The 21,681-nt window shown below is 46.6% G+C and overlaps 10 protein-coding genes across 10 annotated transcripts; 5 read left to right on the top strand and 5 right to left on the bottom strand.

Annotated features, from left to right (window-relative positions):
- The first annotated feature begins 923 nt into the window (after nt 1-923).
- EDB82DRAFT_319606 (general substrate transporter) lies at nt 924-3,037 on the top strand. The gene is made up of 3 exons (XM_025738263.2): nt 924-962; nt 1,013-2,615; nt 2,669-3,037. The coding sequence occupies exons 2-3, from the start codon at nt 1,230-1,232 to the stop codon at nt 2,903-2,905; spliced, it is 1,623 nt and encodes a 540-aa protein (XP_025593042.1). The 5' UTR covers nt 924-962; nt 1,013-1,229; the 3' UTR covers nt 2,906-3,037.
- Nucleotides 3,038-5,926: 2,889 nt separating this feature from the next.
- Nucleotides 5,927-6,906, bottom strand: EDB82DRAFT_319559 (uncharacterized protein). Its single transcript, XM_025738261.2, has 2 exons — nt 6,863-6,906; nt 5,927-6,805 (listed from the first exon to the last, which is right to left on the bottom strand). The coding sequence occupies exon 2, from the start codon at nt 6,734-6,736 to the stop codon at nt 5,996-5,998; it is 741 nt and encodes a 246-aa protein (XP_025593040.1). The 5' UTR covers nt 6,737-6,805; nt 6,863-6,906; the 3' UTR covers nt 5,927-5,995.
- Nucleotides 6,907-7,492: 586 nt separating this feature from the next.
- Nucleotides 7,493-8,937, top strand: EDB82DRAFT_514660 (kinase-like domain-containing protein). Its single transcript, XM_025738260.2, has one exon. The coding sequence runs from the start codon at nt 7,631-7,633 to the stop codon at nt 8,867-8,869; it is 1,239 nt and encodes a 412-aa protein (XP_025593039.1). The 5' UTR covers nt 7,493-7,630; the 3' UTR covers nt 8,870-8,937.
- A 238-nt stretch (nt 8,938-9,175) lies between these two features.
- EDB82DRAFT_319511 (uncharacterized protein) lies at nt 9,176-10,303 on the top strand. The gene is made up of 3 exons (XM_025738259.2): nt 9,176-9,544; nt 9,595-9,855; nt 9,905-10,303. The coding sequence occupies exons 1-3, from the start codon at nt 9,482-9,484 to the stop codon at nt 10,187-10,189; spliced, it is 609 nt and encodes a 202-aa protein (XP_025593038.1). The 5' UTR covers nt 9,176-9,481; the 3' UTR covers nt 10,190-10,303.
- Nucleotides 10,284-12,018, bottom strand: EDB82DRAFT_319501 (putative methyltransferase-domain-containing protein). The gene has a single exon (XM_025738258.2). It carries the CDS (start codon nt 11,636-11,638, stop codon nt 10,469-10,471), a length of 1,170 nt encoding a protein of 389 aa, XP_025593037.1. The 5' UTR covers nt 11,639-12,018; the 3' UTR covers nt 10,284-10,468.
- A 14-nt stretch (nt 12,019-12,032) lies between these two features.
- EDB82DRAFT_514646 (uncharacterized protein) lies at nt 12,033-14,373 on the bottom strand. Its single transcript, XM_065608967.1, has 6 exons — nt 14,284-14,373; nt 13,872-14,227; nt 13,630-13,820; nt 13,298-13,583; nt 12,717-13,248; nt 12,033-12,667 (listed from the first exon to the last, which is right to left on the bottom strand). The coding sequence occupies exons 1-6, from the start codon at nt 14,338-14,340 to the stop codon at nt 12,179-12,181; spliced, it is 1,911 nt and encodes a 636-aa protein (XP_065463383.1). The 5' UTR covers nt 14,341-14,373; the 3' UTR covers nt 12,033-12,178.
- A 1,006-nt stretch (nt 14,374-15,379) lies between these two features.
- EDB82DRAFT_541195 (uncharacterized protein) lies at nt 15,380-16,727 on the top strand. The gene has a single exon (XM_025738256.2). It carries the CDS (start codon nt 15,653-15,655, stop codon nt 16,640-16,642), a length of 990 nt encoding a protein of 329 aa, XP_025593035.1. The 5' UTR covers nt 15,380-15,652; the 3' UTR covers nt 16,643-16,727.
- A 480-nt stretch (nt 16,728-17,207) lies between these two features.
- Nucleotides 17,208-17,514, bottom strand: EDB82DRAFT_529782 (uncharacterized protein; the record flags this gene model as incomplete). Its single annotated transcript, XM_065609211.1, has 2 exons — nt 17,208-17,290; nt 17,340-17,514. The coding sequence occupies 2 exons, from the start codon at nt 17,512-17,514 to the stop codon at nt 17,208-17,210; spliced, it is 258 nt and encodes an 85-aa protein (XP_065463382.1).
- Nucleotides 17,515-18,910: 1,396 nt separating this feature from the next.
- On the top strand, nt 18,911-20,666 carry EDB82DRAFT_569350 (aldehyde dehydrogenase domain-containing protein). The gene is made up of 3 exons (XM_025738254.2): nt 18,911-19,088; nt 19,140-19,590; nt 19,641-20,666. The coding sequence occupies exons 1-3, from the start codon at nt 19,043-19,045 to the stop codon at nt 20,620-20,622; spliced, it is 1,479 nt and encodes a 492-aa protein (XP_025593033.1). The 5' UTR covers nt 18,911-19,042; the 3' UTR covers nt 20,623-20,666.
- Nucleotides 20,667-21,642, bottom strand: EDB82DRAFT_514640 (glutathione S-transferase). The gene has a single exon (XM_025738252.2). The coding sequence runs from the start codon at nt 21,478-21,480 to the stop codon at nt 20,812-20,814; it is 669 nt and encodes a 222-aa protein (XP_025593032.1). The 5' UTR covers nt 21,481-21,642; the 3' UTR covers nt 20,667-20,811.
- Nucleotides 21,643-21,681: the final 39 nt, after the last annotated feature.

Below are 21,681 nucleotides of genomic sequence, written 5' to 3'. Positions count from 1 at the left end.
AAATGCACCAAACCAAGGCCAGTGATACCATTCAGAAGTAACGTTACACCAATGATACTTCCCTATGAGATATCCCCCTGTAATCATAGAGAAATACCTTGCCAAGGACGTTGCCCGACATGGAAGAAAACTCTTTAATTCCTTCCCCCACGCGAACAAATTAACCTTAGAATTTGTCAAAAATACCTGTTTTCTTCTCCTTCTTTCCCCGTGGGCCACCGCAAAACAATAGTTCCTTACCATCCTCCAAGCTGTGGAACTACTGAACCCCTGCCTGTCCGCTCCATTTACCTTGTGAGGAGAGGATCGTCACTTATAAGTGGTCCCTTCAAGATTTGAGGCCCGGATTTTGTTGACTGTTGGTTAGCGAACCCCGCGGTCCTGTTTTTTTTCGCCATTTTTTTTATAACTGTAAACTGTATGAACTGGAGAAAACGTTTCTGGGGAGCATATGCGAGATTGTTCAAGGAGAGATCGTCATTGGAAAAGACAGATGTCAGTGATGGAAACCGAGGCTGATAAAGTTGATGATATCTCGCACATGCCGAATTTTAGTCAACCAATGATAGCTCTGCCGTACAAGATCGTCACCACTGCACCCTGTGGCTTCTCCAAAAACCATTCCCGAAAAACTATTCTCCAAGCGCTTCTGCCGAAAATTACTTGACGTCACACTCCCTCGGTGTTACTGAATAAAGAGATCCTCCGCTCGTGGATCTCTTACCGGTCTTGGCAGATCCCGGGGATAGATGTGTACTTGGACAAACACAAGTCGGGTACCGGCACAGAACGGAATGACGCATTGAAGGATGCCCTACGAGGCCGCTGGCTTACAGTGGTATCGACGCTAATAACTACAGCACGACTCAGTGGGTTAATCCCTTGGTCTTCAAGGCTCCGCTTGCTTGCACATGGCGATGGAGACAAGCACAAGATGAGACAGGTGTAGGGACTCTAGTTGGGTATGGAGATGTTTCTCTTACCAACGGCGAACTTTGTTAACGTTGTTCAGGATGATCGTCACTTTAACATGTGGAGATGGACGGGCGAGGACGGATACAGACCTTGATCCTTCTCTATATAAAGGCCCGTCTCCTCTTCCTTCTCTTCAGTCTACTTGTCAACACGCTTCGTGCATAGACTACAGCTCCTGGGAGAGCTGCTTTTTATTTTTGTTTTGTTAGCACCCCCATCTCAAAGCACAGCTGGTCTTGCAACAACCACCCAAAATGCCTCCCACCTTTGCGGGCCTGACGGGCAAGAAACTGTCCCTGGCCATCTCTACAGTCGCAACAACTGGTTTCCTCCTCTTCGGATACGATCAGGGTGTCATGTCTGGAATCATTGACGCTGACCCTTTCCATGATTACTTCCCCGAGACAAAGGACAGCACCATGCAGGGCTTTGTCACTGCCATTTACGAGATTGGATGTCTATTGGGCGCCATGTTCATTCTCTGGATCGGTGATCTTCTCGGTCGTAGAAGGGCTATGATTCTCGGCGGTTGGATCATGATTCTCGGTGTAATCATCCAAGTTACCGCCATCAAGGGTCACTCTGCTCTCGCCCAGCTCATCGTTGGCAGAACAATCACCGGTGTTGGCAACGGTATCAACACTTCTACTATCCCTACCTACCAGGCTGAGTGTTCCACCACCTCCAACAGAGGTCTCCTCATCTGTATCGAAGGTGGTATCATTGCCTTTGGTACCCTTATTGCCTACTGGATCGACTACGGTTGCTCCTATGGTCCCCAGGACCTCACCTGGCGTTTCCCCATTGCCTTCCAGGTCATTTTCGGTCTTGTCGTCTGCCTCGGCATGGTCTGGCTTCCTGAGTCGCCCCGTTGGTTGCTCACCCACGACCGCCACGAAGAAGCCGAAAAGGTCATCGCCGCCATTCGAGGCTTTGAGATCGACAGCGACGAGACCCGTGCTGAGCGCGACAGAGTTGTCGACTCCATCCGTGCCTCTGGTTTCGCTGCTCAGAAGAGCACTCCCGTCAAGGCTCTGTTCACTGGTGGAAAGACACAGCACTTCCGTCGTATGCTTCTCGGCGCTGGCTCCCAGTTCATGCAGCAAGTAGGTGGCTGCAATGCTGTTATCTACTACTTCCCTATTCTGTGTACCGACATCTTTGGCGACAAGAACTTTGCTCTTCTGCTAGGTGGTATCAACATGATTGTCTACTCCATCTTTGCGACATCTTCTTGGTTCCTCATTGAGCGTGTTGGTCGTCGCAAGTTGCTGCTTATTGGTACCGCTGGACAGATGCTTTCCATGTTCTTGACCATGGGGTTCTTGATTCCCGGTGGCAGCGACCCTGGTAACAATGCGCCTCAAATTTCCAAGGGTGCCATCGCTGGTTTGTTCACGTATATTGCTTCCTTTGGTGCTACCTGGCTGCCTCTTCCTTGGCTGTATCCCGCCGAGATCAACCCCCTCAAGACCCGTGGCAAGGCCAACGCTACATCTACTTGCACCAACTGGCTGTTCAACTTTGTCATTGTCATGATTGTTCCCATTATGATCTCTAACATCCACTGGGGAACCTACCTTTTCTTTGGTTGCGCCAACGCCACCTTCTTCCCTATTCTGTACTGGTTCTACCCGGAGGTATGTTACTCTATACTATCGTATCTACAAAAACAGGCACTAATGAATTACAGACTGCCAACCGTTCTCTCGAGGAGATCGACATCATCTTCGCCAAGGGCTTCGTCGAGAACATGTCGTACGTCAAGGCTGCCAAGGAGCTTCCTTTCCTCACCCACGAGGAGGTCGAGCGCGAGGCCATCCGTCTTGGACTTGTTGACGAGGCTGGTCGTGGTGGCATGATGGAGAAGCCAGGTGAGGAGAGCGGCACTGTCCGCGACGAGTCTGGTTTTAACTCTGAGAAGTCTTGAATGGCTTGAGCTGTTATATGGCTGGGGTTTCTGTAAGGAAACAGCAATTTTTTATTAAGATACCCTTGTTTAGACGTCTTTCTCTTGGAAGGAGGATAGAGAGTATAGATGTTTGAAACATTATAGAGTTGGATAGACTCAATAGAAGCACTACATGCACTTTTACAACTGACTGTTACTGTTTATGCATGTCATCCAAATCTGAACCCATTTAGATACCTCTGTGCCAAAGATCTTACAATCCGATCTCCCCCGACATCTTCCTCATATCAGCTCATAAAACCCTGGAAGTCCCAACTGCATAAAACCCGTGGAGACATTAAAGAAGCGGTCCTGTTGATCCCTTCCTTGTTGTCGTGTTGTATCACAGTCCTGACAGGCAACTGTGTAAATTTAAACTGGAGCTGTATCCCGCTATTAATCGGGTCCGCTCCATTACCCCGAAGATCCACATTGCCAGGCCCGGAGGAATTGTTTTAGTACTTAGTCATGGCGCACACTTTACAGTGACACACAAGGTGGTATTTGTCTCTACCGCATTTTTCCTAGTGATCTGTTGGTTAGTAGTCAGTATCTGCGGATGTCCGTTTTTGGAAAGCCGGTGTTGATGTGCATAGGACGCGTATCTTGAGTACGACTCATTGATAATCCGGGGAATGCGTATCACAAGATGACAGTCATATCATGCAACGTTATCTCGACCCGCCCGACGCGAGTTCCTTTTGAGCGTGGGTGTGTGCCCCGTGGGGATATGCACCTTTGAATCTGCAGTTGGGGAAATGAGGTGATGGCGTCGTGGGTTGGAATAAGCTTACTTTGATCAAGATAGCCAGAAGTTTAAACTTACGACTGAGTCAATTGAACGGCATGCAATAATTTCGCCCCAGTCTCGAAGTGGGAGTCTACCATTTGAAGGCAAATAGCGATGCGTTGTGTATGCTGAATAGTACATAGAATATGTCTCGTCGTTCTTTACTGAAGACTCCATCGTAGTTAGGCCGTCATGGCCTTCTATCAGAGCATCGCCAGCAGATTAAATGAAGAAGAAACGGTCGATAGGTACCTGCAAAATGTATTCAAAAGCTCATCTCCACCGCCTGTATTGTTTTCTATCATCCAGTCACACGCATAGACTTTAATTCTCCGTAAAATCCCTGTCGTCAATGGCTCATTGAACTATAGTCTGTAGCGTGTGGACACGCTTCTACTGTCTTCGAATTGACGTGTCCGCCAATTTGAGTACCGAGACCAGCCTCATCCAGACTACCAAGAATTAGACTCGATGAAAAATTGGCAAAACACTTAATGAGTTGAAGTGTAGGTTACAGAATACTGGCCATTATGTTGGTTGTACTGAAGCAGGAATTGCTAACAGTTCGGTCACTATCATCGCCTACTAACAAAATCTCAAATAACATCTCCACAGCTCACTCAAGTCAACAAACATCTGTATTATCCATCAGATCTCAAAAATTCAACGTAGATCGATACATGCGGGACATGCATGTGTAGATCTCATCAAAACCCTGGCACAGATGAATGCCAAGCGATCGTCAAAGGGTTTTCTGGAGAAGACGGGTCTTGATCGATGATCGCGGACTTGGCGCTGTGGTGTAAGTCAACTTTGGCACAAAATCACATAAGTAAACAATGTTCATTTAGATCATGTAAGTATGAAGAGAAGAGCGAAGACGTGTTATAGTTAACGAAGTCAAGCGGGTAAAGGTTCCCGCAGACGTACAATGACGTCCACACGGCCAAGAGTCGTTTAGACGATGAATACTAATCAATCCAGACAGTCTAACGAATCACTGGACTCGATGAGCAATATTAGGCACTTAGTTAGACCACGGCAGTAGTTCCGTGTATGAGATAAGCTGAAAGGTCCAGTGCTGTAGGAAAATGTGCTGACAGTACTTAAGGGTAGGGCAAGGAGTAGTCAGACAACAAACCTACTACGCTAGTTGACTGGACTAGCGTAGCCATGGGTGAGATTATGTCTTGTGACTACTCCTGACGTGAGAGTACTCTGATCCTTCCGTCGAAGTATATGAGTCCTAGTCTGAGGTATGAATGCTTGAGTCTTTGCACAAGGGTGCCATAAATACAAGCTCCACCAAGAGGCAGTTGCAGTGAAATTCATAAAAGACAATTGTAACTACCCTCACTTGAACCCTAAGATAGGAACAGGCTGCTCCGGGTCAAAACGGCGATCGGTATGATTCATGCATCGGAAAAAGTATTACTATTCGATTTACCTGTGCTTGGCTACCCTCTCTCTACAACCGACTCTAAGCAGAGCAACTGTGTCTACTACGATAATCTCAACGATGGGCATGAATGACGCCCTTGGAGATCCCGACCAAACAAACGTCATAGAACGACATAGAACTGAATATTCAGCATGTTGTAGAAGGGTACGTTGGCCAAGCTCTTCATATGACATCGAAAACAACAAGGAATCGAAACAGAACTTGTGGAGACGGATTATAGGATTGATATTCCCTGATATTGACCAGGCACAAGCTCGATTTGAGGAATACGAGGCTAAGATGTATGGGAGGATCAAACAGTACCAGTCTGATGCCGACCAGGTTGGTGGTCCTTGTGGGTTTTTGCGTAAGGAAAATGAAAACAAGACTGGGGACATCAAGGCGGACTATTAAGTGAGGACAGCTGGATATATGCTTCGTTGGGCCTTGTCTGCCCATTGTCTATCTAGTTGAACAACCACCAGTCCGAATTGAGGATAATCTCAACAGTAGTCATATAAAGACAGGCTAAACACGGAGTTGCGCTAAGAGGTTCCTCTTTAGCATGAACCCAAAATATTCACTAAATCCAGTTAACATATGTTAGACCAAAGCTATTATTTTTTTATTTTCTAAAAAAAGACAGCACAACAGGCTGTACCACAACAACGATGCTACGGAAGCATAAACGATCGTACTGAACACTATTGTAATTATGAATTGGTATACGCTAATCGCATTCTGCAAATATTCCCAACCAACTTGGCATGGTAGTCTGAGATATTCAGAGTCGGTGACCCGTATGAGTTAAATGTAATGTTTTCTCCAATGAATGAGCTTATGCCAAATTCAAGCCAAGATATCCTCCAAAACCCATAGCAAAGGCAGCCCAACTCAATGATGCGATAGAAGCGGCGGAGCAGTCTTGGTCATTGTTGTTGTTAGGCTTCTTGTTGACGCTTGACCCGGAATCTCCATCGGCGTCAGCATCAGCATCACCATTGTTAGTGCTGCCAGTACCAGTACCAGTGCCACTTCCACTGTCGCTTTCGCTGTCGCTTCCACCACTAACATGATCGCGAACTTTTCGCTTGCATAGCTTACGATTTGATGACTCAGTCTCTTGTGCGTGGGTAGCAGTCGTCTTTCTCTTCTTGACATCGACAAAGGTAATGGCAGTCATCCAGAGCGAGCTCTCAGATGATGTAAGAGTTCTAGTCTCTGCATCATCGCCTGTGGCAGTCTTGGAAACGCAGATAGCTCGGTCATTACCCGTTTCGCAACCAAACGATGTCACACCGAATTGGACGTCTATGCTGGACGCATAGCGGGTGTATGTAATGCCTGAAAAGTCATTATCGCAGGAGTATGTTGAGGCATCAAGCGCTGTTTGGCAGCCGAGGAGATATTTTGTGCTGCTATCGTCTGAGGCGATGATGGAGGCGTAAATGTCTGTTGCGGAACCAGTCTTTACTGGGGGGATAAAAACGGTTGTGCTGCTGTATTTGGTGGTGCTCTTCTGGGCCTGGGCCATGTATGGAGCTAAGCCGAGAAGAGCGAGAGGAATTGACGACTTCATGGTGTTTGTGTAGAGTTGGTCAAGTCTGAGAATGGTTGATGAGGTTTGGTTGGTATTTGAGAACTTGGTCTGGACATGAAGAAACGTCAGCTATATAACAATTACAGAGAGAAACTAGGAAATTACAGTTGTTTTGTATTCTCATCCATGGAATCCTTCAACATGCTCTTGACCAATAACACAATACCATGTTCCCTGTGACGCCACAGCGATACCCCTGCCTGGCAGACTCAGCCTTGCTCGTGGTGACATTCGTCTCGGCAACGAATGGTGATCCTTGGGCATGTTTTTTTCCAGCGGAATTGTAGCGCCGGGTCAGGCCCCTTTTGGGACGTTTATGCTTAAACTCTGCCACATCCTTGCTTTTGGCTGGCTTTTTTGGATTGTTCCTCTTCCTCATAAGGGAATTGATCCTTTGGCTAGAGGCAACCCATCTTGGCACGCGAAAGGGAGGTCCAATAAATGAAGAGGTCAGTGTTTCATTGGTAAAGATGCACTGCCTTGGAATCCAATCCTCAATCATCGCACATCAGTGACATGTTCACCGCTGAGTTTGACAATATGGATGGAGCTACCTATTCAGCCCTACGTAGCAATCTCGCTAATGAACCTTTTGCTCGGAAATGACCCACAAAGGGATAATCGAGGCTGTGTCTGGACGACCTACTCTGTTCATCGTCGGCGAATTCTCGATTGAGGTTGATCATTCATGGCAGTTATCTTCTATTAGTGTTGATCATTTAGCCAACAGAGACGATTCATCAATTAGAAAAATGTACAGAGTGACCCGCTTCCCACATCCGAAATGATATTCCGGCCCGTTTACATCCTCAATGACGTAGCTCAACAATTTCCAATTACCACCTAACTATCACCTCATACACATAACCCAAAATGGCCAGTTCCAAGCGAGTCGCCGAGGTACTCCTTGAGCCTTTGGGCCTCGAAATCACTTCTTTCAGAGAACTACAAACACTATGGGCTGGATACGGAGACATCTGTGCCCTTACCGCAAGACCAGCCGATTCTAAAGCCGCAGCCGCAGTCCGCCACCTCGCACACGCAAGAGGATCAAACAACACCTTCTTTCTCATCCTTAAACTTATTTCCCCTCCACCTGGTCCAACCGATGAAGGACATCTGCGCAAGATTCTGAGTTACGATGTTGAGCAATATTTCTACGAACATGTTGCTCCGCACTTGGAAGAGGACACAGCTGTGGCACATTGCTTGACCTCGAGCTGGAAATCGAAACACGATGGCGGAGAGCTGAAAGATCTTACCGCTACGATTCTTACAGATCTGAGAGTCAAATTTCCTGTTGAGGGGGGCCAGAGGTCCGTTCTTGGACCAAGACAGGTACAGTCTGCGCTGGAGTGGTTGGCCAGGTTCCATAGTAGCTCATGGAAGTCACTGCCCCCGAATCTCGATGACTATCTCCTTCCACCAATGGACGAGTTCAAAAGACGAGAGACTCAGACTGGAGGGGCCAAGTTGTGGCTCAACGGCGGCTACACTTATCTCGCCACACGACGCAGCGAGTACAATTCACTTGCTGTCGATACATACTCTGAATGGTCCGAGGCTTTTTGTACGCCCTTGCAAGGGCCAGGCAAGTCGATGGCGGAACTAGTAGCCGAATTCTTGACTCCCACTGGCCGACCATTTGAGACGTTGATTCACGGCGACGTCAAGTCCGAAAACCTCTTCACCACCGAGTCTGGTGAAAATGTCTGCTTCTTTGACTTTCAGTATGTCGGTCTAGGTCTCGGCGTATGCGATCTCGCCAAGCTATTCACATGTTCTGTCCCGCTGGACATGCTAACTGACAAACCCTCGATACCGCACGAGATGGCCATGGACCATGGCGAGGAGGCTTTGTTGTACTTGTATCATGAGACATTGCTTGGTCGTCGACCTGCTGATAAAGGGCCGTTTGATTATGAATGGGATACGTTCGTGAGACACTGGGAGTGTGCTCTTGTCGATTGGTGTAGATTCCAGGCGTCGTGGGGATTCTGGGGGAATACAGAGTGGTTGGAGGCCAGGGTTAGATATATCCTCAAGGATGAGAAATGGAAGGAATGGCTGATGAAAGAGACTTCTGGGACGGGTCGATCTTCGAGCATATAGACTAGACGCACGATATAGAAAAAGAAGTCTCTTATTGATTTCGATTAAACATAATTGCAAGTTGACTTTCTATACGTAAATGTAACGGAGATAGTGCGCATAGTGTTGATTTATATTTTATGAAGGTAGTCTAGACTACAACATCCCGAGGCATCTTGTAACCCTAGAGTTTACCCCGTTTCTCCACGTTTCCCCAGATCATGGATTTTGAACATGCACTTTATCTCCACAGTCGGCCGAGATTTTACATAACAAGGCATTTCGCATCAGTTTTCCAATGATAGTCACTCACTGTACTCTCCTTCATACGCAGCTTCCCAGTTTCGATATGTATACTTCAATTGAGTATTTGTTATTGATATAATTTGTCTTCATCTTATTTATCCCCGACTTGATAATATCCACCAAGCTAAGCGGGGGAGCTCGGGCCGAGGACCGCGGCTGATATATACGGCTGATTTGATTGGATTTTCTCTGCCTCAGGCACCTTGTACCTTACACCCTTCACCTTCTCCTATCGGTCGTCATCAAACAACAACACATTTCAATCATCTCACCTCAATTCACTCACTTCACACTATAGATCCATCACAGCAAAACATAACCATCAAAATGTCATCTTTAACGAGCACACAAAATGGAAAAAGCGCTATTGACCCAAAAGCTCTCCTGGCTGTAAGTTCTGTACACTATCGTCCAGCACAGCACAGATACTCATATTATAGGCTTACCTTAAACAACTCCAATTAAAACCCCTCCGCACGAAAATGTACACTCAAGGCTCTTTATCAGCCTTGACTGAAATTGTAGCATCATACTTTGCTTATGCCCGCCCAGGCTACGGCCCAGCAATCACGTCGCGCGTTCCCAAGATGGCTTTTTACGGGGCTTGTGTCGCCGCGCCGCTATCTCATTTCCTCAACACCATGGTTCAGAAGCAACTCCCCGGCAAGATCCTGCTTCAGCAGATTATTACCATGCTTTTTGTACGTCCCCATCTTCTGCTGACATGTAATCGTGTAGCTGATTCTGTAGTTTTTCCCTATTCAAAATACTGTCTATCTCGCTTCCATGGCCATCATCGCCGGCGCGAAAACAACCGATCAAATTCGCGGTGCAGTACGCGCTGGACTGGTTCCCATGACAAAGGGCATGTGCGCGTTGCACCCGATATTGTTGACTTTTGCAAACTTGTTTGTGCCCAAGGAGATGTTTGCGCCGTTCTTTAGCCTGGTGGGTTTCTGTCTGGGAACGTTTTTCAACACTATGGCCAAAAAGAGAATTGCCGCTGCGGCTGCTGCTGAGAAGAAGGATATTTAGACGGAGTTTTAAAGCGGCTGTTTGTTTCCTTGCTGTCGATCTTATAGATATTTGGCATTTCTGTGCGTTTGGTAGAGTTGCATCTTGTTATTATACATCTATAGAACGTGTCGTTGTTCTGTTGTATCGCGATTTGACTTATCTGCTTCGTACGGGTTTGTATTCATGTCTGATCTACCGTCATGTCTATCATGCTAATCATCTAGTCTAGTCTATCAGGTTTCCCTTGTCTATCATGTCTAGTCTACATCTTTTGTCTAAATTCTCATATGCATCCGTCTAAGCCCAACCGATTTTAAAAAGCTCATAATGACTCTCGTCTCCTCTCCCAACACCACTTCGCTTATCCAATTTCTGCCTCTCGAGAATATCAAGTTTCTTCCCACCCTTCCCACACGGTCTTTCATCTGCTGTAAAAGCAGCCTCAACAGTGTCCCCAATGCCCGCAAATTTGCCATTAGGTCGTATGGTGACCAGCAACCAGAAAACGCCCCCTTCAGAGAGAAGCTGTGTAGCACAGTCGCGTAGCCAGCACGCGTGCTCAGGGGCGTATACCACATCTGTTGCGAAAAGCATACTAGCAGGCACATCGAAAGGCGCATCGAGCGAAAAGTCTGCCCAGTCGAGACAGCTTGTTTCAACAGCTGATGCGTCCTCTGGATAGTTGATGCTTATGTTGGATTGCAGATTCTCAAGGACAGCTGGGTGATAGTCGGTAGCGATGATTTTGGAATCTGTGATGCCCAGCGCTGGAATCAACTTTCCGAGAACAAGACTCACAAGCCCAGTGCCCGCACCAAGCTCGATAATTCGATTATGTTTTGTAAGAGAAAGGTCTGTGAGACTGAATCGTTCTGGAGTCGCGCACAACATGTCCGAGAAGACGATGGAAGCACCCCAACTCTGGAGGCCCACATCTTCAAAGTCCGAGTCATTCGTCCCAGCAAGCCCATCGTTCAACTGCACCGAGATGTGTTTCTTCTCTCCTTGAGTAGAATGTGTGTCGAAAGAAAATTGTCGTAAGAATGGTGAGTTTTGATCATCTTCATCCAAGGCGTTTGCAAAAAGTGATTCGAAGATATATGCTGCCTGGTCCAAAGCACGCTGGCTACTTTCCTCGGAAGTAAAGTTATCCAGGCTTTCGGCACGAGATAAAAAGCCAGTCAACCACCTTTCCGTAAAAGATTTCTCATACGGATCTGCTCGGATAGTAGCTGGTGTTGGAGCAGGCTCATCATCTTCGTTCCCGGATGTGTATCCCGAATCCACCGGTTCAGCAACAACATGCTTTGTTTCATCCAGTTCAATAGAAAATGGGAATGACAGCGGGCAGTATATGGCGGCCAAGTAATGCAGAGCGTTGAAGATATCGGACTCTGCTTGTTTAGCGAGAGTAAAGAGAGGCGGTAAGCTGCTCGACGGCAGCGCTAGCGTACGCGGTGTGCTCATCTTTGTCTTTTAATATGATGTTGGAAAGAGTGTGGAGATGTAAAGATCAAGATCGTGGAGAAGACAAAAAGAAGACTGGAAAAATATTCTAGAGCCAGGGAAAAAAGTGGGTGGCAAGTGCCTTTTGTCTTGAATAGGTCTAAGCCCGAGGGGCCCAGGTTGAAGCTATCATGAAAAAATTTGCTGACAAGTGCCTGAGAGTTAGTCCCACGTGGCCCACTGTTAGGCTTCTAGAGTTTATCTTGGGGGCTTAATGCACTAAAGTGTAGCTGAAGAGTACTGTGGCACAGGGGCAATCAGTGCAAGATAGTGGGTCAGAGACCTAACTTTATCGGGGACATGGCTCCGATCAGCTGATAAGGTTGGGACGAGTCATGATGAGAGTATATTCATGACTCGAACAAAACACAACTCAATGCATGATCAATAAATTGAAAGGCTAAAACAAGGATATGCATGGTCTAATGTTCTTTGTGTTGGCTGTTTCCTGTTTCCTTTCCAATATGTGCTCGATTGACCCTCACAGTCTAGGACCATGGATTATGTGCTATCCAGTGTGTCCCAAGTCAAAAAGTCCGTTTCAAAACCTGCAAGGTCAATATTATTGTCCATGGCAAATGCACTAGTAAGATCAGCATCCATGAGTGAGTTGATCACATCCAATGCTGGCCATTCACTGCTGAAACCAGACAAATCGGTGACCTGAGAATCGAGGGCAGCCATTGTTGAGATATCGAGATGTGTGTCGTGGACCATCTCATCAAGACTGGCATTACTCGAAAGACTCATCTGAGCCGACAAATCTGTTGATATTTTCCCGGTCATTAGGTCTCGACTTTCCTCTCCTGGTTTTACATAACCGCCCTCACTCGATCTCAATATTCCCGTGAACTCGAGAATTGACGCCTTTGCAAGATCCGAATCGGCTCCAAAGTGTAAGAAAGCAGAGGAATCCGTGTATCTGGGTTCATTAGATATATTCGGAGGGTTCGCCTTATGAACGTCGTGAATGCATCGGACATAGACTTTCTGCAATGGGTCAGCAGGCGTTCAATGGTTATAGATGGTGGTATCTTACTAGAAGAGAAGCTAACTTCCAATACGATGACATCCCTTGGATGATCTTCGCGTTTAACTCCACGTTGGATCTAGATTGAGCTTTGACTGCCGGCTCGGAACACCATAGGAAAGGTATCTGTATGGCGCAGCTGGAATACGCTGCGTATGCGACGAATATTGGCATGGAGCTCATAGAATAGGCGCTTCTCAGGATACATCTTATTAGAATAGATATTGCTCCTGCATGTTCAAACGCGATTTGGGCTGAAAGCTGTCGTGCTGACGACTGATAAGTATCGCCCTTGGACCACGAGAACAACGGTACAATCGAAGAGTGCAGAGCACATAGTGATTGATGATATACAAAATTAGTTAGGAGGATTTTTGGCATTGATTCATGATGCGCATTCGGGATTGCGGACGCGTCAAGTTTGAAGTGAAGAGGGATGCTTGACCACCAGGCCAAGATCTTGCTCTCCATAGCAAATATTTGTTGGATACGGGAGCTCAGAATAGTTTCTCTGCATCTGACCGCAGGTGCAACATGAGACCTTTACAAATTAGTGAAGGGTAGCTCTGAAAGTTTCGTATGATGTATACCAAAGATGCAAACCACGTATTAACTCGGCAAATTCACTCCCAGTCACCACTCCATTTGCGATGGTTGCTATATCAGTAGGTGGCGTACCTGCCTCGAAGTTGTTGTCGGGCCAGGGTAACGGCAAATTTTCAACATCAGCGATTGCTTCGAACCGAAATAGTTTTTCAGAACTGAAACAGTGCATCAGGTAACAGGCCCAGAAACGCCTTCTGTATATTTCGGATGCAAGGCTGGAGTTATGTTTAACGTTTGTGCCGATTATGTGAAGGTGCTGACAGGCATTTCCTTCGTGACATTAGACAATAACATGATGGTAAAAGGCTTCAGTTACCTTTGTGAAGAAAACTCATTCTCCATGAGCCTTGGCTATGCCAGAACAATGCGAGATTGAAGAACGTCACTATATTTTCTTGGTGGAAGTCTTGGATATCTTCAAACACGAGTGAGCCAGCCTTTCTGGCCCATTTCTCCCTTTGACTTCGGTGACTAAGTTTAGATCGGCCATGTTCATCTCCGTAGAAACTAGAGACGCGTCAGTTGAAAGTCATGTCTGCCAATGCTAGGAAAATTTACTTAGCTGCCAAAGCACACATGCTGAGAAGCACATGATGTTGCACAGTTGAGTTTGCAAGTGACTTTATGAATGTGGCTTTATGTAGCAGTAAACTGGACTGGTAGACGTTTTTAAAGTACAGTTCAACCAGGATATTGATAAGAGAAGGGGGGATCTTGTCATCGGGAGCCTCTAGTGTAGCAGTCCCGGTGGCAGAGGGAGAAGGCTCCGAAAGACTTGGAAGTAATCCTTTGATTGTTCTTCTAGTCCCTCCCGCGACTGCTACTTGATGTTGAATCCCATTGTTATTGTAGTGACACGAGGTTTTTAGTCTTGCGCATCTCCTGCAGCTTGGTCGATCAGCTGAACAGCGAATCTTGCATGTACTGTCAGCAATTTGGAAGGCAAGCTTCGTCGCGGTCCAGAAAGTACCTTTTGCCTCTTGCATAAATCACAGGCTTTACTAGGGCGCCCTTGGTGTTTCTTCATGATTGTGGGGCGATTTTGTAAGTGGAAGAGTTGGATATACGAGAGACGAGGTAAGCCAAAGATGACAGCGTGGGTCCTGAGGAAAATGTATTTCCCGACTGTAATACAGAATTACGTGATGATGGAAACGTGATTCAGTGTTGAAAACTCTGACTTGACAACATACACAATATAACCGCACAGTTACCTCTTACATGCCTTCCAACTATCTTGTCATATCTTTGTCCAAGCCCGAGTCAAACTCAGATGGCTATACACCAATCGTCACGTTGGAAAGTGGATTTTACCTCGACAGACTCGATGTAACTTGCAACATCAAAAGGCGTCATTTACAAGAGCGCCTCAGTCGACAATCGCGACGATGAGGTAGCGTATGTGGATTAAGTCAAAATGGTTAGAGGCTGTCAAAGAAAGATCGCCTAGTGAATATTGGCAGTGGGCGACTAACACAGCAGCCAAAAAAAAATAGGTACATCTGCTGCCCAATGATGATTCATTTCAATTGAGAGACTACTCAGCTTTAGCCCTCCCATAAGGGATTAGCTGGATATGCTAAGTCTTTGCCGTAACCAGCAACCAGAAATGAGGATTTGAGTCAGAGGTGCACAGTCATTGAGTCGGAGTGCCAGCCGCCCTGGGTACCTTGACATGACAGTCAGTATAGCCTGGAAACAACTCTTACCAGTTGTATGAAGCAGACTTTCTTTGAGCTCTTTTGAGAGTCAATAACAGCATTTGTGATGTCTACCGCTGATTGTCAACTAAGGGCCAATAAGGCAAGGCTAAAGAAGAAAGAAAAAACATTTATATTGTGGCGTATGTCCGAGCGGTGGTTGATTTCACGAACAAAGAATACGTGACACAATAGCTGGAGTGCAAATACCTAGAAGATACTAGAGTCTGAAAAGATGAAAGCAAACAAAGAATAAATCAAAGCATTATGTGCCACACCAATCGTGCCTGCGGAGATGCCGTCTCAACCCTTCACACCATCACCAGCATTGAACAAAGAAGATATCACACCAGGTTTTACCTCCTCCTTTCACAACTTTCGTACATTTCCGCTATCGAAATCACCTGCAGAATGACAATAGAGAAATCCGACCAACAATCCCGACGTTTGGACCGAGTACCTCGACCATCTTGCGTCGAGTCGAGGGGAGTCGAGCGCTTGGATAACAACGGACACAAGTATAATTACCTTGTTGTTCTTTCCATATCTTTCGGTCCATCTCATAACTCTGCAACCGACAGAAAACTTCGAATCCATCCTTCCACTATCTAAACAATTACACTCAACTTTCGTTCCATCATGGCTTATCTCGACGCCCATCGCATACACGACCTCGTCAAAGAAGTCAGCGAGGACTCATGGATTGTCAACGATGAGGCCTTGATAACCCGACACCATTCCCAGCCACAACAGCCCTACTGGGAAGGTGATCAGGGTTCCTTCTTCACCATGTCGGAAGCCCCTATTCCGAAACCACCCACTCAGAGAATCTCAGACGACTGCCCCATCACAGACGTTGTCAAAATGTCTGATGAGCACTGGGGACTCTTCAAGATAGGCCAAGCTCACCTCAAAGTGACCTATAACAACGGAGCACAAGAGCATAACACGTTGAAAGCTTTGGCAAAGGCATCTTTCGACTTCATGGTCCCCACTGAATACTGTCACGCAGTATATGGCAACCACTATTACATCGTTCACACCATCCTCCCGGGCAAGTCGATTGCTGAGGTCTGGCACAAGACAGATGATGAAGAGTTGCAGATGAAGTGGGCGCGGCAGATAGCGGAAGCCTATGACCAACTGTCCAAGTGGAATAATGGTCGCATCTGCGGCATTGACGGCGGGAACTTGACTCACTATTACTCTGCCAAGGACGATTGGGAGAACCCGAGCATGTTCACCCCAGAGGTCATTCAAAGGAACTATGAGGAGATTGGCCTAGACTGCTCTGAATTTGTCTTCGCTCACAACCACGCGATGCCGATTGCATTCATGATTGATGAGACAAAAGGACTGGTGGGAATCTCCACGTGGGGCTCTGCTGGCTTCGTCCCTAGGGACTGGGTACGTACTATGACTCGTACCAACCTTTATCTGGAATCTATGCCTACATGTGACAATAACAACTGGACTATAAGAGACAAGAGGTTGTGGGAGTGGAAGATGGAAGTTGCACTGGCCGAGAAGGGCTTCCGAGAGTTTTGGTTTGCGCATGGCGCCTGGCGATTGGATGACAACGATCCCCTCAAAGCCGAAGTGTTGAAGAAATTAGAGGGACGTCGTTAGACCATGGTTTTGTTTTCAAACACAAGCGGCCCAGAAGATATCCTGCAAGCTTAGTCTTGTAGGCGCCGAGCGAGTTACGAGAGGGGTTTTTGCCCGAAGGTTTTCCCCTCGCAAGTTGGCATGTATTTTGTATTTAGTTGATTGTATCATTTAATCCAAGGTCTTTTGAAATCAATTGACCAATTAACTCGCCGCTGTTCAAAAGAAATGGTTTCCCATTAATATCTGCCTGAGTACATTGGCAATCATGATCGTGAGTTTGCGATGTTGTCGCGTATTATATAATGAACAGTCCAGGCCATGTTACTAACCCACAATGAGCATATGTAGCTTAAATATCGCAGAGTTATGAGTAATTCTTCATTCTCTTGTAACCCCTGATGTGCGCGGAAACACCCAACGTACTAACTAGAACGCCCTCCATACTTGTAGCCCTCACACCTCCCTTCAACATGTGATGCGACTGAGAGATCACTGGCTCCCATGTTGGTCTACTTGGCCCTTTTTGCTAAACACTCAAAGTATCATACAACAGACCTGCTACGCGCCCCTGATATTATCGTTTTTAGACCTGAGAATCTTCGCCGTGATCCTCATGGTGCTCGCGTTGCTCGTGCTGCTCGTAACCCTGAAAACCGTCGTCTTCCTCTGACTAAATTAGCCTGCGTTCTATACATCGTTATAATTAATGGCCTACTCTCTGAGGTTGCTACCGTTAGAGGGCGCAATGGTAGTAAAAGCTTGCATTTCTTGGCGAGGTTCTGGCAGATCGACGTCCCGACCATGTTATTGTATCCACAACTACAGTGACCTGGCTGAGACCACGCCTGATAGTATGGGTTTTGTCCGTTCTGGTTCTGTTGATCCGACATATTGTAAAGGCACTGGCCGTTGTGATTGAGTTTTCGAATCAAAGGAAAATGGAGTGAGAGACTTGGTAACTTTGGACGTTTGCAAGGAGATAGCTCAGAGTTTTGGAAGCAATTGACTTAATGATTATGGAAATTTTACAACGTCTTATAGCTTGGAGATCTCCCAAGCAGCCTCTCATGCTGTTCAATTATGCCATTGGAATCGGATCTGCCAAAACTCTCAAAAGCATAAAGAAAAGAATGAAACAGAGCGATAAAGAAAGACCCCCCCTGGAATTAGAACACATTAATCCTGTCTTGAGAATCAGGCTCGGACGTGACCAAGAAGCCTTTGTTCATCAAAGCTGCATTCTGGGTTTATTAAATGGCTTGAAGGAGGTTATGACCTGGGCGCCTCACTTTGACCTTTTGATCAGAATTCATATTTTAATAGTCATTCCACAATCTGCAAAAATAGTGCTCTTGAATCATGAAACCAGAATAATATTAAATAATGAAGAGGTCTTTGTACGTCTTTCAGTTACGCAATAAAACGAGCGCTATGCCATGCAACCACTTTTAAGCACCCCTGTGCTGTTGTGAAGATCGGCCAACCAACTACCGAGATCATGACTGGAAGCAACTGAATGTTAGGGGAAGAACAAAAGATTCAATTCAGGGTCTGCCTGCGTGCATTTCTAAGTAGAAAGGAAAGTGGTGCGCTAGAGTTGAACTGAAGGCTGGTAATGAAACATTTCCCCTTTGACATACCACTGCCAGTCCAAGGGGGAGCTATGTTTCAGGGTCAGCCCAATAGTCAATGATCTAATATCTTGCAAGAGTGAGGGGAATGATAGATCAGACAGAAACAGTAGGGATAGAGCATTTATTCTCAGACTGTCAGCTTTGGCAGCTCATTGTTACAAAATGACCAATTGATACGGGAATTCAAGAACGAAAAGGATGTATCTCAGCATGTTAATTAATGGTCAATCAGAGTTGGTCCCTCAAGATGCGTTTGTAACAACCGTTAGGGGGTATCACGAGATGCGGAACATTTCTCTTTGCTTGAACTTCCATCATAAACTACCAACGCAAGCATGTTGTGTCGTGCAATGCCGGTAGTCATACTAGAGCTCAGAGCTACAACCGATCATACAAGTCCTTGTACTGGTTTTGACTGAAGGAAAACTTTGATATCTCAAGAATTCCGTGCTTATCCTGGATTAGTTATCTCATCAATTGTTTCTGAGTTCCCCACCGATCGGTCTGAATGATCTGATAATATTCGGCGACACGAATCAGGACATGGATAATCCCTGTCAAAGTGGCAAGCACGGATCGGTTTATGTAGGATTCAAATACGCTCTGTCAGGTGTTCACGTCTTATTTGCCGCCTCTAGTGGAGCTGGATGTACTTGCGACTCGGCGGGTGGATCAATACGTTGTGGCATTGCGGCTCCGAAACCAAGCTGTGTATAAATATCGTACGTTGATTGTGCATCTCTTGAGTAAATTCTGTAACTACTTCATCTCTCACAACTACATCATGGCAGAAATTACCATCACTGGCGCTGGGAGTCGAAAGATCCAAAGTACGGCCAATCCCACTACAAACATAGACTCACAGATTAACGATTTGATAGTCCCAACCGGTCTTTTCATCAACAACGAATTCATCCCTTCCACTACTTCCGAGACCCTTACGACCGAGAACCCAACCAACAATACTCCCCTCGGCCAAGTCTCGGCCGCCCAGCCCTCTGACGTCGACGCTGCTGTCTCTTCCTCCAAAGAAGCTCTCAAGACATGGAAGACTACCCGGCCTGCCGAGCGACGTGGATTACTCAACAAATTAGCTGATTTAATCGAGAGAGATGCCCAAGAACTTGCTTCCATTGAGGCCGTTGACGCGGGCTTGTTGTTTAACATGTCTCTCGGTTTCTGCATTGTCCAGGCTGTCGAGACACTTCGATATTTTGCAGGATGGGCAGACAAGATCGATGGGCAATCATTGGACTTTGACCAAGGATTAGCGTATACCAAACGAGAGCCTATCGGTGTTTGTGCTGCCGTGGTGCCATGGAACACTCCCCTGTAATTCCAACTCCACTTTATCATATGTCGAACAATGCTAACATCGACAGTATGATCACAGCATGGAAGCTAGGTCCGGCCCTCGCAGCTGGAAACACTCTTATTATCAAGACACCCGAACTAGCTCCTCTCTACGGCCAAAAGCTAGCCCAACTCATCCTTGAAGCAGGTTTCCCACCAGGTGTAGTTAACATCATCACCGGTCTAGGCCCTGTGGCAGGCCAAGCTCTCGCCGATCATTATCAAGTCCGCAAGCTTTCCTTCACAGGCAGTGTAGCCGTCGGACGTACTATCCTCGTCAGCGCCGCAAAATCGAACCTAAAGAGAGTTACGCTTGAACTAGGCGGTAAAGGTCCAAGTATCGTGTTTAACGATGCTAATTTTGAGAATGCTCTTGCATTTGCGACAGCAGGAATCACACTTCACAATGGTCAGATCTGTGCGGCCGGAAGTCGAATTTATGTCCATGAAGATGTCTATGATCGGTTTGTTTCCGAGTTTGCGGCCAAGACGAGGGAAGCTGTCATGGGCGATCCTCTTCTCGACGAAACGGTCAAGGGACCCGTCATCAGCGCTACACAAAAGGACAGAATTATGGAATACATCGCCAAAGCCAAGAGCGAGGGAGTAGAACTCTTGCACGGATCAACCGACTCCGATAGCAAGGGTAACTTTGTCCCAAACACAGCCTTCATCAACGTCTCGCCTACGGCAACCATTATGCGTGAAGAGGTTTTTGGACCAGTTGCCAGCTTTGCCAAGTTCAAGACAGAAGAAGAGGTCGTCTCGCTCGCTAATGATAACGAGTACGGTTTGGCGGCTGCTGTTTTCACAAATGATATAAGCAGGGCCGTGAGGGTTTCTGATCAAATCGAGGTGGGCATGGTCTTTGTCAATACCTGGGGCAGTATCAGCGCAAACAGTCCGTTTGGGGGTATCAAACAAAGTGGATTTGGCAGGGAGAATGGTACTGACGCCCTTAATGATTGGACGCAAGTCAAGTGTGTCAGGATTAATGTTTTCAATTCATGATGCTTGGCATATGATAATTAGCTACAATGATTGTCAATCAAATGAGAGCAAATACAATTAATTCATTGAATGGCAAGCCACTCAAAAGGCTTGAAATAGTCTACTTGAATTCTGTTATATAACTTGGCCTCGGGACGACTCCAGCATAATGTAGGTGCTGTGAACATACGCATCTCTACCCACAAGCACCTACAACTTGAAAGGGCTCTTTGGTGGGTTCGCGCCAATAGCCAATTCCATGCCAGGATCAATCTTTTCCATCGTTCTCTGATACGCTTCCCTGCCCGCGATACGCTCAAGGTACTTGACAATGTTGGGATACTCCTCCAAGCTGTAGGGTGAAAAGTACCTCATTGTAGTCAAGGGGAACACAACCATGATATCAGCGACAGTAAACTCATTTCCGGCAAGCCACTCATTTTCTTTGACCCTTTCGTCCAGCAGCTTCAAAGCTTGGCTATACTTTGCTTTTCCAAACTGCACAACGGGGTTATCATCTCCGAGCTTGGCGGAACGGATCAGCATGATGCGCCCCAGAGCCGGTCCGAGAGTACCGGCAGGGAAGTGCCACCAGTAGAGAAAGTCGGCATAGGCTGGGTTGTCTGGGCGCAGGAAGAGAGATCCGTTGGCGTACTTGTTGCTAAGGTACTCGATGCACGCGGCACTCTCTGCGAGTGTGACAGGACCATCTTGGATCACGGGAGCAGCTCCCATGGGATGAAGGGCTTTGAACTCTGGCGGTGCGAGAAGAGGGGAGCGTTTGTAGAGTTTGAGATCATAAGGGATGTTGAGTTCTTCACACAACCAGGGGATGCGTTCTGATTGGGAGACTTGGAGATGGTGAACTGTAAGAGACATTCTGATAGATATCGTATGTTGATCGAGACAAGTGCGAGTTTCTGTTTGTTTGGATGAATTGGCAGTAGAGAATCATGGCTTCTTCTTCTTATATCAGTCCACTGGTATCGTCATTATGGAGATGATATTTCCCGTGCCGAGGCATTTACCGGTCTCAGATCCTAATGAACCAATGATCTGGTTTACCGACTCGGTAAATGA

Source organism: Fusarium venenatum, assembly GCF_020744135.1.
Source record: "Fusarium venenatum strain MPI-CAGE-CH-0201 chromosome Unknown EDB82scaffold_4, whole genome shotgun sequence".
NCBI lineage: Eukaryota > Fungi > Ascomycota > Sordariomycetes > Hypocreales > Nectriaceae > Fusarium > Fusarium venenatum.
Note: the sequence above shows the minus strand (reverse complement) of the source record. Positions and strands in the feature narration are given on the sequence as shown.